Below are 15,388 nucleotides of genomic sequence, written 5' to 3'. Positions count from 1 at the left end.
AAAAAAAAAAGACAGCAGAAAGAGGCGAAGGTACAGGAAAGTGCTGACGTTTACAAAAGCTGCATGATGATAGTACAAAAAGAAATTAAACCTTAACAATAATAAAATGTGATCTTTAAGGTGGGGAGGGACATTGCTTTCTGATGAAACTCCATGCAATGTTTAGAGGGCTGGGGTGATAGCTGAATTAAACTGCCATGCATCTAACATCAAAGTTGGGGACAAGGGAGTATAGAAGAGGGCAGAAGGAAGTTTTGCCACAGGGACTTTGTCTACTCTTCAAAAGCAGCTACTATACTATGTTTATCTTTTCCTGCCTTTGAAGTGGAATTTAATTGCCAAAGCACATGATGACTAAAGTATGTATCATTTCCTTTTCTCCTGCACTGGAAGTGCCTCTGTACTAGATACTATTTCAAGGGTGGTCCCTTCCTGACAGGTCTAAATTCTGGTACTTGCTCAGAGCCATACATGTTCTGTGAGATGGACCATCTATTGATACAACATATAAAATAAAGCTGGATGTATAAAGCTTAGATTTTAGGAAAAGCTGTTGGCATACATTAATGTTAGAACTCCCAAAGTGATCTCTACTTGGAATAAGTATTTAATTCTAAATATTTGGAGACAATCTTCAACAAAAAAATAAGTCAAGCTATGAGTGCCAGGCCATGTGATAATAAGGAAGTTAATTACATTTAGAAAAAAAATTCATTTTAAAACAATATATTGAGCCAGGTGCTGGTGGCTCACACCTGTAGCCCTCGCTACTCAGGAGGCTGAGATCTGAGAATCATGGTTCAAAGCCAACCTAGGCAGACAAATCCAAGAAACTCCTATCTCTAATTAACCACCAAAGAAGTCAGAAGTGGAGATGTGACTCAAGTTGTAGAACACCAGCCTTGAGTGAAAAAGCCAAGTAAGAGTGGGGAACCCTAAGTTCAGCCCCAACACTGGAACATGAAAAAAATTAAGCAATATGTAAAACACACATGGATATGAATTTATGTATGAGTTTAAGTGATTTTTGCTGGAGGGAGGGTAAAACTATAAATTAAACTCAGGGCCTACTACTTGCTAGGAGGGTGCTTTACCACTTGGAGTCATGCCTCTCAGCCCATTTTACTTTAGTTAATTTTCAAATAGTAATTTGTATTTATAACAGGACTGGCTTGCACTGCAATCCTATTCATTCTTCCAGCACAGCTGGGATGACAGTGCCCACCTCCAAGCCCAGCTGTTTTTAGTTGGTTGAGATAAGGTCTTGCTAACTTTTTGCTCTGCCTGAACTCATGACTCTCCCAATCTCTACTTCCCGAGTTGCTAGGGTTAAAGGTGGAAGCCACTGCACCTGACGAGTGATTTTCATACTATTCATCTTCTAAATTTTCTATAAGACAAATATACCTGAATAAAAAGGATGTTTAAAATAACAAATTCATCTAATATTCCTTGTAACTATTTTCTTTTTTTTTTTTTTTGGTCCAGTCATGGGCCTGAACTCTGGGCCTGGACACTGTCCCTCAGCTCTTCAGCTCAAGGCTAGCGCTCTACCACTTGAGCCACAGCGCCACTTCCGGCTTTTTTCTTTTTGCTTATGTGGTGCTGAGGAATCGAACTCAGGGCCTCAGGCATGCAAGGCAAGCGCTCTACCACTGAGCCACCTTCCCAGCCCCCCTTGTAACTATTAAGTCTATTTTGAACACACCTCAGGAGATGGAAACAGAGGATCAAGTTCAAGGCTAAGCTCAGTGCTAGTAGCCTATAATTCTAGCTATTCAGGAGGCTGAGAACTGGAGGATAGACATTCAAAGCCAGCCCAAGCTGGCTCCATCTCCAATTCAGCAGCAAAATACTTCATTTTTAAGACTGGAGGGAAGGATCAAATAATAGTGTGCCAGATATAAGCAAGCAAACCAAGTGACATCACCAGGTTTGGAGTTCAAGACTCAGTACTCTCTCTCTCTCTCTCTCTCTCTCTCTCTCACACACACACACACACACACACACGCACACACGCACACACACACATTGAGTTCAAGGCCAGCTCAGGCCTATACACACACACACACACAAACACAAACACGCACACACACACATATATATGGAATCCAAGATAACCTTACACTATATAGCAAGACTTTCTCAAAAAAAAAAAAAATCATGGGACAAACAGCTATGAATTTAGCACATACTCATAAGGAATAGAAATAGTAACAAGTAATTTACATTTATAGAAATATTAATAAGTAATTTATATTCATTAGAATAAATTATAAAAGGGAGTTATCATGATGCTTCTATATATGAATGTAATACACTTTGATGAAATTTATCCTCTCTCTTGCTCTCCCCTACACCCCAACCTCACCATCCTTTAATATATAATAATCCCACCCCATGTCCTTTAAATAATTTGTTTTGTGGGGCTTGAAGTCAGGGCCTGGGTGCTGTCCCTGAGCTCTTTTGCTTAAGATTAGCACTCTACCACTTTGAGCCACAGTGCCAGTTCCAGTTTTCTGGTAGTTAATTGGAGATAAGAGTCTCCCAGACTTTCCTCCCCGGGATAGCCTCCGGTACCCAGCTTCCTTTAAATAATTCTTGAAGGTAAAGTGACAGGTACAAAGTCAGACATGTGTCAATATCTATATTCCAAATGCCATAAATTAATAGCCTTTAACAGTGGGCTTAGAGGCATGGATATATAAGCTATTTTCCAAATAAATGTAAAATGAACCCATGATGATTGTCTTCATGGTACCTTTTATTTAGTCTACTGTAATTCCACCCACTTAGAAAGTTAAACAATAACTTCCTTAAAAGACTATTTTCCTTTGATAAGAAATCATGTTCTACTAACAGAAAATCAAAATAAGATATACCGAGTATGGCCTTGGTTCTGAAATACTAGACAGCATGACTTGGGCTCTGAAGGAAAATCTGTAACCGAGGTACAAGTGTAATAAGAGGCATAACACAATGAATATGACAAAAAATACTCTTTTTGGTAGTACTAGGGTTTTAATTCAGGTTCCTACACTTGCTAGGCAAGTGTTCTACCACTTGAGCCACACCCAGAGCCCATAAAAATGATTTTAGGATTAATTATTAACTAGTCCCTTAGTAAGACAGCAGACCCTCAAATATTTTTGATTGTGACCCGAAGCCAAACCAGATTTTTCATCACAACCCAAATAAGCACATATATAAATATATATGTATATATGCACACCCATATATACACTTACAAAAACAACAAACAAAAGTTGAATAACACAATCTCTTTATTATGTGTAATGCACTGTCATATTACCTACTTGATTCCATTTCATAATTTCTTAAAAGCATATTGTTTTTGCCTTGAGTTGATTATACTGCTTACTAATGGGTTTCAACAAGCAGTCAGGAAAGTGTGCTCTGAACTATCACAAGAGTGAAACCACTTCTAGAATCATGATTTCATTATAGTTGCATCCTTGCTCTTCTAACATTCAAGTTCCAACAGGTCTCAACATACACAACCATCCATGTGTGGGTGTGAGAAAACTTCCTCCCATGTCTAAGATCAAGTAAGCTCTTGATGACTGCAATCTTTTCAACCACAAAGGCAAGCTTGCCATTATTACAAAGCTCTTTGTCTGATGGAGAGGCAGACAGATTTCCCAAGGTATCACTCATTCCACTGCCAGCCACACACTTCGCTATTTTCCAATTGTGCTTAACTTTACCCTTTTATGTTGATGGAAGAAATGGGTATGAGAATAAAAAGAGGTAAAAAGAAGTTATAGTGATAACACTGAACAATTATTCAAACTCTTTCATTTTCCTGAAGGAGAATACATGCTATTATGCTCCAAGAAATCACAGGCATGGATTAGAGACATGCCCAAGTTCTTCCATATTGTTGATAATCTCTTTCAATCTTATTATCACCATATTTAAAATACATGTTCATGATCTAATGATCTAATGAATGAAGATAATAGTAGCTTTGTCTCAGCTCACATGAAAGACAGGTGAAAACAAAATTAAAGGGACTGGTCAAGTCTCTCCATGAAAACTACACCACTGTTTCCTGTGAACTAAAAGTATCACTGAAAATACATCAGTTTAAGTGTAAGAAAAACAAATTCTTTTCATTTTCCTCAATGACTTTGTACATCATATTTGATTCTTTCACTGGTGTTCAAAAAAAGTCCATAAATTCCATGTTTATTTTATTAAACAATTTAAAAATGAGGTAACATCAGGGAAAATGCTATAATTCTTTGTTATTCGTCCAGCTTATGGCTTCCACTGAGCAGGAGCAGAAAAAGTTTGCAAGTTATTCCCTCATGCCTGGGAGGGGACAGAAACAAAATGGTTGCAAGCGTGGGTTCTCACACAGCCCTGCCCCAAACTGATGCTGGGGCTCTAGATAGGCCCTTTTGCTGCTCACGCTTCAACTTCATAAAGTGAAATACAGGGAGAACAGTGTTGCCCAAATCACAGGACTATCATGAGCATTAAAATAAAATTAAAGAAATGGAGTACCGCTAGGAGCCAGTGGCTCACATCTGCGATTAGATACTCAAAAGGCTGAGATTTTGAGGATCGTAGTTCAAAATCAGCCTGGGCAGAAAAGTACTAGAGACTCCATCTCCAAATTAACCAGCAAAAAGCCAGTCATGACAGAGACAGAGACAGAGATAGAGACAGAGAAGGAAGGGAGAGAGGGAGCAAAAAAAGGAGTGAGGGAAGAGAGCCCAGAGCTAGGCATCATGCCTAGAACATACCTATAATCACAACACTCAGGAGGCAGAGGCAGTAGGAACACAAATTCAGGGTGACTCTAAACTATGTAACCAGACTTTATCTCAAAAAACACGAACAAAACAGCTCAGACCAATGATAGAGGAAGTATTCAATATTACAATGAATTGTGTGTGTTTGAACTCAGTACTTGGTCACTATCCTTGACCTTCTTTTGCTCAAGGCTAGCACTCTACCACTTGAGTCACAATACCACGTCTGGCTTTTTTGTGTTTATGTGGTACTGAGGAATCGAGCCCAGGACTTCATGCATGCTAGGCAAGCACTCTACCACTAAGCCACATTCCCAGCTCTGCAATAAAAAATTTAACAACAACAACACAGAAGCCAGGTACCAGAGTCTCATGTCTGTAATCCTAGCTACTCAGGAGTCTGAAACCTGAGCATCCAGATTCAAAGCCAGCCCAGGGAAGGAGATACTTCTCTAATTAACAACCCAAAAAGCTGGAAGTGGAGCTGTGGCTCAAGTGGTAGAGTGATACTTTTGAGCAGATAAAGCTAAAGGGACAGCACCAGATCTTGAGTTCAAGCCCCAGGACAAGCACCAAAAATAAAAAAAAGGGGGGGGGGGGGAGAAAACATATAGTAAGAATACAGTATAGTTTCAATTGCCATTTTTTTAATGCTACACATATTAACCTATCAAGGGTATTGCTTTGAATTACTTAACTTTGTTCTTACACACTGGATGTATGATCTCAAGTCACCTCTTTTTCCTTCCTTCCTTCCTTCTTTCCTTCCTTCCTTCCTTTCTTCCTTCCTTCCTTCCTTCCTTCCTTCCTTCCTTCCTTCCTTCCTTGCTTCCCCTCCCCCCCTTTCCTTCTTTCTGCCAGTCCTGGGGCTTGAACTCAGGCCTAGGCACTGTCCCTGAGCTTCTTTTGCTCAAGGCTAGCACTCTGCCACTTGAGCCCCAATACCACTTCTGGCTTTTTCTGTTTATGTGAGGAATCAAAGCTAGAGCTTCATACATGGTAGGCAAGTACTCTACCACTAAGCCACATTCCCAGCCCAAGTCACCCATTTTCTGTATCAATTTTCCTCATCTTTAAAATCACCAACTGGGGTAAGGATGAGGCTGTGTGTCTTGTGCATTAAATTGCTAACAATGTGTAATGAGAAGACATTTCCTAATATCTTTCTTCGCCCACTCACTGCAAGGTCAGCACATTCTGGAGTACTAGTATCTCTGGTGCTAGTGCTTAAGAGACTTACAGGATCCCCTGGCAAGAGCTGCAAAGTAGATGAGCTTGGAGGTTCCCCCCACCTTCCCCCCATTGCTTCTCAGTGCCCAACAGTGCTCAGGGCAACATTGAGAGATCGGGAAGCCGCTGGAAGTCTTTCCCAGGGAGCTCTTTCCCCTGGGGCATCTCCCAGGAGCAGCATACTGGGGAATGCACTGGTCAACTCCTGGAGAGGCTCTCATATGTGAGCTACACAGACAGGCCCATGATGGGGCTTCTGGGATTAAAAGGCCAGTGTAGAGAAGCGGACTTTGGCCTCTAGAATTCTAAAAATGATTTGGAAATCATTACTATATGATTGGATATCCAAAAGCAGAAGACTTTTCCCACTGTTGTTACTAAGTAACAAGTGCGTTGGGTGCAATCAACAACCGATTTCAGAAGTTTCTTAATTTCACAGATAAAACTTGTTTGTATAGTAAAACAAATCTCAAGGGCACTGTTTTATGGGTGAGTCTTAGAACAAGGAAGTGAGAGATGAAGTGGCAGCTGACTTTAAGGATAATGTCAGGATGTTGATGCAATGTCTAAGCTGTTCCTTGAAGCTGGAGATAAATGGAATCTTTCTAGTCTCTAGAATATGCTGTTTTCTAGCCTTAGTTGCACGTTAAATATGGACATTGTCAATATTTAGATACCTATGAAAGTAGAGGCTCAAAATTTTTTCAGCCCATAGCTTGTGGCTCACACTTGAAAATTCTACCTACTCAGAGAGCTGAAATCTGAGGATCGTGGTTTGAAGCCAGCTCAGACAGGAAAGTTCATGAGACTCTTATTTCCAATGAACTACCTAAAAAAAGCTTAAAGTGGAGCTGTGGCTCAAGTGGTAGAGCATTAACCTTGAGCAAAAAAGCTCAGAGATAGCACCCAGGCCATGCACATTCATTAACACACACACACACACACACACACACACACACACACACACACACACACACACACACACAATTAACTCTACGATTAACTCTATGAAAAGACCAGTATTACATCAATAATAATTTTAATCCATTGAGTAAAATGTTGATGGGGAAGAAGTTCTACTAAGAGACTATTATTTCACAAAGCACTGGAGACATCAATTTGTTACTTCCTAAAGTCATTCTTAGTAACACTGATAGTGAGGTAATAACCAAAGCAAAAATAATCTGTGTGTTCAGTGTGGCATGTGTAGAAGCATATGGCATGTTTGCCTATGTTTACCAAAAACTCTTAGCTTCAAGCTAACCAAATTTTAACTCTAACTCCACTCTGCAAAAGAAATATAGGAACAGTGTACTCAATATGCACAGTATACAATAAATTATAGGAATACACAGTTGAGAAACATCCGGTGCAATCTGGGTGTGAGTTAGGTGACAGGACAACTAAACCTCGTTTATTTTATGAAAAATATTTATATGGGTGTGGGTCAGTGGTAGATAAAAAAGTGTATAGATGCTGGGCACTAGTGGCTCATCCCTATAATTCTACCTACTAAGGAGGCTTGAGATTTGAGGATCACAGTTCAAAGCCAGCCTGGGAAGGAAAGTCTGTGAGACTCATTGCCAATAAACCACCAGAAATTGGAAGTGGTGCTGTAGCTCAAATGGTACAGCACTAGCCTTAGCTAAGGAACAGCACCCAGGCCCAGACTTCAAGCCTATGACTGACTAAAAAAAAAGACAAATAAAAAGAAAAAAGTGCACAGAAATGGAGGAACAAAGGGTGAACAAATGCAGCAATGGTACTCACTAGATACAATGTTCGAAATAAACTATACAACTTGTGGGTGGAGATGGGAGAGGGAAAAACTAGGAGAGAAGAGAGATGACATTGTCCAAAAAGAAATGTGCTCATTACCTGACTTATGTAACTGTAACCCTCTGTATATCACCTTTATAATAATTTAAAAATATTTATCACAAAAAAGTGACTTACGAGTCAAGCACTGGTGGCTCACAGTTGTAATTCTAACTACCGAGGAGGCTGAGATCAGAAGATCATGGTTCAAAGGAAGAGAAGTCCATGAGACTCATCTCCAGTTAACTAGCAAGAAGGTAGAAGTGTCAAGCACTAGTAGCTCATGCCTGTAATCCTAGCTACTCAGGAGGCTAAGATCTGAGGATCGTTGTTCAAAGCCAACCTAGGCAGGAAAGTCCTTGAGAGCTGAGGCTCAAGTGGTAAGTGGTAGTATGCTAGCCTTAAGCAAAAGTAGCTCAGAGACAGTGTTCAAACCCTGAGTTCAAGCCCCAAGACCAGAAGCAAACAAACAGACAAAGTTGGAAGTGAAGGTGTATCTCAAGTTGTAGACTGCCAACCTTGAGTGGAAAAAGACAAATGATAGCATGAGGCTCTGAGTTCAAGCTGTCCTGTTCCCCTCAAGAGAAAAACAAAAAATGAATTGAAGAGATATTATAACTAGCTGCAATGTGTAGATTTGGCTTGGATTCCTGTTTATACAAAACTGTTGTAAAAAGGGCATGTTTAAAATAACAGGGGAAATTTGAATATGATTTAAATTATTAGTATTCCTATGTGTGTGGTCACAGCATCTTAGTTCAGGAAGGAAATATTTAGAAATACAAATAAAATACTTAAAGAAAAAATTCCAAAGGTTGTTTTTAATTTTTAAATTTTTATCTAGTTATCATATGTATTATCATTTTGAGACTCTGAAGTCTCAAGAGTTTTAGACTCTTCTGAGCTAGCAGTAACAGTGAATACACAGGGCCATTTCTCTATGACAAGTTTGACTACTTTGGTATGAATTTAATAATCTCTTTCAAAGGGATCAAGAAACACATTATCTTTCTGATTTTGAAAGCAAGGAAGAGTTATTTGAATAATACAAAAGACAAAAGTCTTGACCAGACCTAACAGCTGATATGTCAGCCAAGACAAAAAAAAAGCCACTTTCATCAGATACTGTGGCTTATGCCAGTAAGCCTAGCTACTCACCTAGCTACTCGTGAGATTGAGATTTAAGGATTACAGTTCAAAGCCAGCAAGGGCAACAAAGTAGAAGAGATTCTGATCTAATTAGCCAGCCAAAGGCCAGAAGCAGAACATGGCTCAAGTGGTAGAGCACCAGCCTTGAGCACAAAAGCTCAGGGACAGTGCCAGACCCTGAGTTCAAGAACCAAAACTGGCACAAAAAAAATGTATGCATAAAAACATAATTCCTCATGTGTCAGATGTCCCATTATGGTTTTTCCATATGATATGCAAGTCTATTTCAGTATACACCAGGTTTAAGAGTTCAACTTACAAGACAAAAAGTTAATAAACTCAGTGTGAGACAACATTTAATAAGATAGTTTGATCTGTTTACCGAATACTTTAACAGAACTCCTTTCTTTTCTGAAATACATGGTATAACTTAATGTTTCTAAGTGTTGCTAATTATCACCACCAGGGCCCAGAGCTCTGTACACACTGTTCTTCTGGCTCATTCCCTTTTCTGCTGCCCTTCCACTTAAAAGGCATCCTTACATATATGAAGCAAGCATGCCAGAAGACCTGGCTTGAGAAACAAAATTAATTAGTGTTAGCAGCAGACTTACCTTCATAAAGAACTCCAGTAGGCATTTTATTACTTAGTTTCCACTCATTAAGAAATGGTTTGAAAATATCTCCTGAACACAAAGAGACTGTTCAAGTCAACAGTGCCTTTATCCCATGCAAGGAAGACAAAGTTAACAGCTCTGGTCACTCCCTCAGGAACTTACAGCCTACAAGCCTGACTGAATCTCAGACTTTCCCCTGGACAGATAAGATCGGGGAAAGTCTGAGAGACTGCAGGACTTATGGGGCAGAAGGTGCCAGAATAAACTTGTACTTACAGTTTTAAGAAGCCACTCACCTAAAACATCAGATATCAGTAGATCTCATGTCTAACCAAATATACACAAGTGATGACTACAGTGTAGACCTTTTAATAGTAACAAATTATGAGCTGAGCAGTTTTTTCAAAAGTAATTTGTAAGTATCCACGATTTGAACCTACACATCTTTAGAAGTCAACCGGTTGACCCAAGTCCCGGTTATCATGTAAGGTTTTCTACAAATATAAACAGCAATGTATTTGTCATATTATGAAAAGTTAAATTCACCAGACACTGGTGGCTCACACCTGTAATCCTACTCAAGAGGCTGAGATCTGAAGATCCCAATTCAAAGCCAGCCTAGGCAGGAAAGTCTATGCAATTCTGATCTCAAACTAACCCAGAAAACTGGAAGTGGTGCTTTGGCTCAAAGTGGTAGAGCACTAGCCTTAAGAAAAAAAGAACTCAGGGCTAGCACCCAGACCCTGAGTTCAAGCCCCATGACTGACAAAAAAAAAAAGTTAAAAGTCATGTGACACAATCAGCAAAAATTTTGACGTGTGTTGAGGGGGGTCCCGTGGAAAAGGGCAAAGAGGAGCTGAAACTAGCCCAGACTGGCAAGTACCTGGGCCTGGCACTGGGAGGAGTGGGTACTTTTTAAATGAACTGAACAAAAGCCTGATACAAGTACCATCTATACAATGTCCACAGACCCTAACAAACATAAAAATTCTAATAATCTAATTGATCGGGCTCCCATAAATTAGGTTAAATGATGACATTTTCCCCAAAACAAAATGAGAAAATGTCCAAGAACATTCATGGTAGCACAATCCTAATACTAGAAAACACTTCTACCATCACCAGACAGATTAGGGTGGGAATTATTAAGTGAGATTGCACATTCTTTTTTTCCTTTTTCGGTTGGTTGTGGGGCTTGAACTCTGGGCCTGGGCGCTGTCCCTCAGCTCGTCAGCTCAAGGCCAGCACTCTACCACTTGAGCTACAGCACCACTTCTGGTTTTCTGGTGGCTTATTGGAGATAGGAGTCTTGGTCTTTCCTGCCTGGGCTGGCTTTGATCCTCAGATCTCAGGATTACAGGCGTGAACCACAGGCGCCCAGTGAGCTTGCACATTCTTAGGCCTCACCTTCTGGAAATCTGATTCAGAATCAAGAAGTTGGACCAAAAAGCTGGAAGTGGAGCTACAACTCAAGTGGTAAGAGCAGGGCAACGCCCAGGCCCTGCGTTCAAGCACCGAAAAGGCAGGAGGCGTGGGGGAGGAGGTGAGTATGGAGTTTTAGAAAGTTTGGGCAAAGGTTAGGGAGCCTAGGGAACCAAGAAGTCCCGCCACACGCTGACTAGGAAACAACAAAGGTTACACACAATAAGAGGTATTTTCTCCTCAATAAAAACAGGTTATCATGAAGCCAGTGTAGTAGTGCACAACCACAATCTCAGCACCCTGGAACTGAGGCAGGATTATCTAGAATTCTAGGTTAGCCTAGGATACAGAGTGACTCTCTACCAAGAAATAAAATAAAGGGCCAGGTACTGTGGCTCATCCCTGTAATCCCAGGTTAGTCCAGGCATAAATGTAAGCCTCTATTTGGAAAAAACAATAATAAAAAAAATTAAAGCAAAAAAGAGTAAGGAGTATGTGGCTCAAGTAGAAGAGTACCTGCATAGCAAGCATGAAGCCCTGCATTTAAACTCTTGTGCCAAAAATATGGGACAAATAAATGACATAAACAAAAGTTGGGATTTTTTTTTACACTAACACTGTTCTAACCAATACAAGTACTAATATCACTTATGACCATCACCCAACTATATGCAGTATATCTCAAGGACTGCAACAGGAGTACATGCTTTAATCTGTGCATACTTCAAAAATACATTGCCCACAGTCAGTTTGGAAACATCACAAATAGGAGAAGCATTCAATAATCATTATGTCCCTTCACAGAAGAATTATGGGCACCAGAATTATTAGAAAACATCTTATTTCAGTAAATATCCCAAACACTAACCTTAGTGTCTGTGTAACTGGCATTTTAAAACATGTCTTGAACATACGAAGATGTTTCACAGAAACGCAAATGACATTTATGTTCTTCTGCCAGTCAAAGGTAATAAACTCTCACACATAAAGCTCAATAAGATTTAAACAGTCCTGGGGCTGGGAAGGTGGCTCAGTGGTAGAGCGCTTGCCTTGCATGTATGAGGCCCTGGGTTGATTCTTCAGCACCACATAAGCAGAAAAAGCCGGAAGTGGCGCTGTGGCTCAAGTGGTAGAGCGCTAATCTTGAACTGAAGAGCTGAGGGACAGTGCCTAGGCCCAAAGTTCAGGCCCACAACCGACAAAAAAAAATAATAAATGAATAAATAAAATAAAATAATAAAATAAATAAAGAAGCTGAGCAGAAAAAAATTTAAACAGTCCTATTTCTTCCCAGGGAACTGTTTTGTAAAGTGCCCAATTGACAGACTGGCAGAGAATATGAAGTCTGAAATTTCATGAAAAAAATGAATGACAGTGCTGGGTTTGGGGAAGGCCTGTAATCTCAGAACTTGGGGTGGGGGAGGCAGGAAGATCACCAGTTTTACACCAACCCTGGGCCACATAGTGAGACCTAGCGGTGAGGAAGGAAGAAAAGAAAGAAGAGAGGGAGTGAGGGAGGGAAGAGATAACAGCTCTAACCAAACTATTCAAGGTCATATTGTTGAATAGATTCATAAATGCATGTGCATTTTCAAACAGTGACTCGAGGAAAGAATTTAAAATTCTTTAAATTTGGGGCTGGGAAGGGGGCTCAGTGGTAGAGCGCTTGCCTCGCATGCCTGAGGCCCTGGGTTCCATTCCTCAGCACCACATAAGCAAAAAGAAAAAAGCCAGAAGTGGTGCTGTGGCTCAAGTGGTAGAGCGCTCGCCTTGAGCTGAAGAGCTGAAGGACAGTGCCCAGGCCCAGAGTTCAGGCCCCACGGCCGGACCCCCCCCAAAAAAAAACTTCTTTAAATTTATTTAAAATACCCACTACACATATTCAACAACACTCTACATAAACATTACAGTTTTACCATATGTGTGATATTCTGCTATTGTGACTCTATACAAAATAACCTAAATAGCTTGAAGAAAAAAAAAACACAAACACGATATGCAAATACCACTACCAGCCTACTGAGGATGTATTTCAGGCTGGAATGAATGCATAGTCTGCTGGAAAAATGCCAGGTTGGGTTTAGCTTTAGATCTGGTCTCAACAGAAAGCACAATGGTGGGTCATCAAAGTATTTTTCATAGACTCCCTGATATTAAATAACCTGTTCTATAGGGACAGCACAAGGGAGAAGAGAGGCAAACCGGAAAAAACAAAAACCTTAGGCAGAAACCTGCTCTTTGCTATTAAAAAAAAAAAATTAGCAAGGATTAATAAAGTACTAAGAACCACCTGGGAACCAGTGGCTCACACCTGTAATCCCACCTACTCAGGAGGCTGAGCCCTGAAGTTCGCAGTTCAAAGCCAGCCCAGTCAGGAAAGTCCAGGAGACCCTTATCTCCAATCAACCACCTCAAACCGGAAGTGGAGCTGTGACTCAAAGTGGTTAGAACTGTAGCGATGGCCTTGAGCACAAAAACGCAGGGTCAGTGGCCAGGCCCTGAGTTCAAGCTCCATGACCGACCACCCCCCAAAAAAGTCATCTAGGGCCTAGGGGTGGTCAATCCATCCCATTGCTGCATTCGCCTGGTGGACGAGAGGGTAAATTGTATGGTGGGCTACTTAGGTGGAACTCGAAGCCAAGAGCCAGGTAGGGAGAAAGGGCAGCCTGGTGGGGTCCACGTCTTAAATACCCTAGGAGGATCCAATGTGCAAGATTTCCAACTTGGGTCCAAGCAGGGCGCTCGAGAGAAGGGGGGTACCGTGTGGCCGCCGCCTGCACGGAGGCCACGGCGGGGGAACCGCGGCCCAGCCATTCAACTCAAGCCGACCATCGCACACCACAACTGAACGAGACGAGCGACTTGGCCCCCGAGTGTCCCCGAGGGCGACCCCCCCCTCTCCGGCCATGTCACTCCACTGGGGCCGGCAGAGTCGAAAGGTCTGGAAAAGCGAAGCCATCTGGACAGGGGGACAGCGGGGGAGACAAGTGGAGAGGGGCTGGGTTGATTTTCGTGGGGGGTGGGACCTCAGGCGCGGCCTGGCAGAGCGGGACGCGCAGGACCCCACTTCCCCCCGGCCCCCCGTCCCTCCAGGCCGGGCCCGCGGCGTCCCGGATCCCGCAGTCCGCCAGACGCGATCCGCTCCACTCACCCAGCTCCTCCGCCTGCAGCCGCAGCGGAGCACACACCGCCAGCAGCAGGGCCAGGAGGCCCGGCCCCGCAGTCCCCGCCAGCTCGCCGCCCCCTGAGGCCCCGCCGGGCGCCAGCTTGGCAGGTTCCACCTTCCCCTCGGCCGGCGCGGCGGCTGCCCGAGCGCCGCAGCCTCCACGGCGGCAGAGCGCGGCGCCCACACTCGGCGCAGCGGCTGCCGGACTCGGAATCGCTTCGGGGCGGCTCTTCGCCCAGCGGGGAGGGGCGTGGCCAGACGTCCCCGCCCCTCAACGCGCAGTCCCCGCCTCCAGCCCCGCCCCTGAGGAAGGAGTCGCTCTCCACCCTCTGACCGCCGGCCGTGCGCGGGCGTCGGAACTGGGCAGAGCGGCAACCCAACTCTGAATCGCTTCGGGGCGGCTCTGCGCCCAGCGGGGAGGGGGCGTGGTCGGGAGGCCCCGCCCCTCGCCTGGGCTCCGACCGCTCGGGACTTCCCTCCACCTCTCCGAGGTGGCCCGCCTCTCCCTCGGGCGTTCTCCAGCGCCACCAGCCTCAGTTCTGGTGAACCTGGGGGTCCACCGGACACCTGGCGGGAGGGTCCGCCCGGGAGCCGCGCGGCGCGGGCGTCCTCCCAGCTCCTCAGCGCGTCCCCTGGCGTCGGAGCCCGCTGGGGTTGGAGCGTGATCCTGGCAGAACCTGCTGGGTTGGGCAGGTCGGGGAGAGCAACCCGGGGCACCCCGAATTGTATAAAGGCCACCGCGCCAGGCAGAACCCCAGCGCAGGACGTCCTCAGGGATCCGCCGCTGGGCTCAGCACCGAGCCTGTGGGGCAGGGTGTGCAACCGCGTGGCGCTTGGCAGAAATGAGGGATCCTCAGGCAAGCAGGCTTCAACGCCCCTTCCCCGCGTGGGAAGCCCGAAGTGTTTCCCCCTTCCTGTTTCTCCCTACTTCCTCCCCGAGGTGCTAGAATAAACCTTGGTTAGAACTTTTCCAAGAAGTTGTTACTCAATCCAGGGTGTGATGCAGATTTTTCCATCGGGAACGTGGAGGTGTTCTCGCAGCACATTTATAGCTATCATTAATTATAATCAGATGTCTGGTGAGAAGCTGCGGGGGGGGGGGGGGGGGGAGAGGAGCGATCAGCCAGGAAAGAATTCACTCGTGCTTCTAGGCTTGGGAAATCAGACCTCAGAGGACACAGTTAGCACACCGCGGTGCGACC

The 15,388-nt window shown here is 43.6% G+C and overlaps 1 protein-coding gene across 1 annotated transcript in view; it reads right to left on the bottom strand.

The window, feature by feature from the left end:
- The window catches only part of Dcbld1 (discoidin, CUB and LCCL domain containing 1), a 63,828-nt gene that overhangs the window by 47,853 nt on the left and 587 nt on the right, over window positions 1-15,388 (bottom strand). Inside the window, exons 2-3 of the mRNA XM_042694950.1 lie at window positions 14,649-15,018; window positions 14,172-14,415 (exon numbers count right to left, since the gene is read on the bottom strand). Of these exons, the coding sequence (XP_042550884.1) occupies window positions 14,172-14,415; window positions 14,649-15,018 (614 nt within the window). The remainder of the gene's footprint in view (window positions 1-14,171; window positions 14,416-14,648; window positions 15,019-15,388) is intronic.

The sequence above is a fragment of the Dipodomys spectabilis genome, unplaced genomic scaffold (assembly GCF_019054845.1).
Source record: "Dipodomys spectabilis isolate Male_0828 unplaced genomic scaffold, ASM1905484v1 ptg000001l, whole genome shotgun sequence".
In the NCBI taxonomy this organism is placed as follows: domain Eukaryota; kingdom Metazoa; phylum Chordata; class Mammalia; order Rodentia; family Heteromyidae; genus Dipodomys; species Dipodomys spectabilis.
This window is presented reverse-complemented; position numbering and strand designations above follow the sequence as displayed.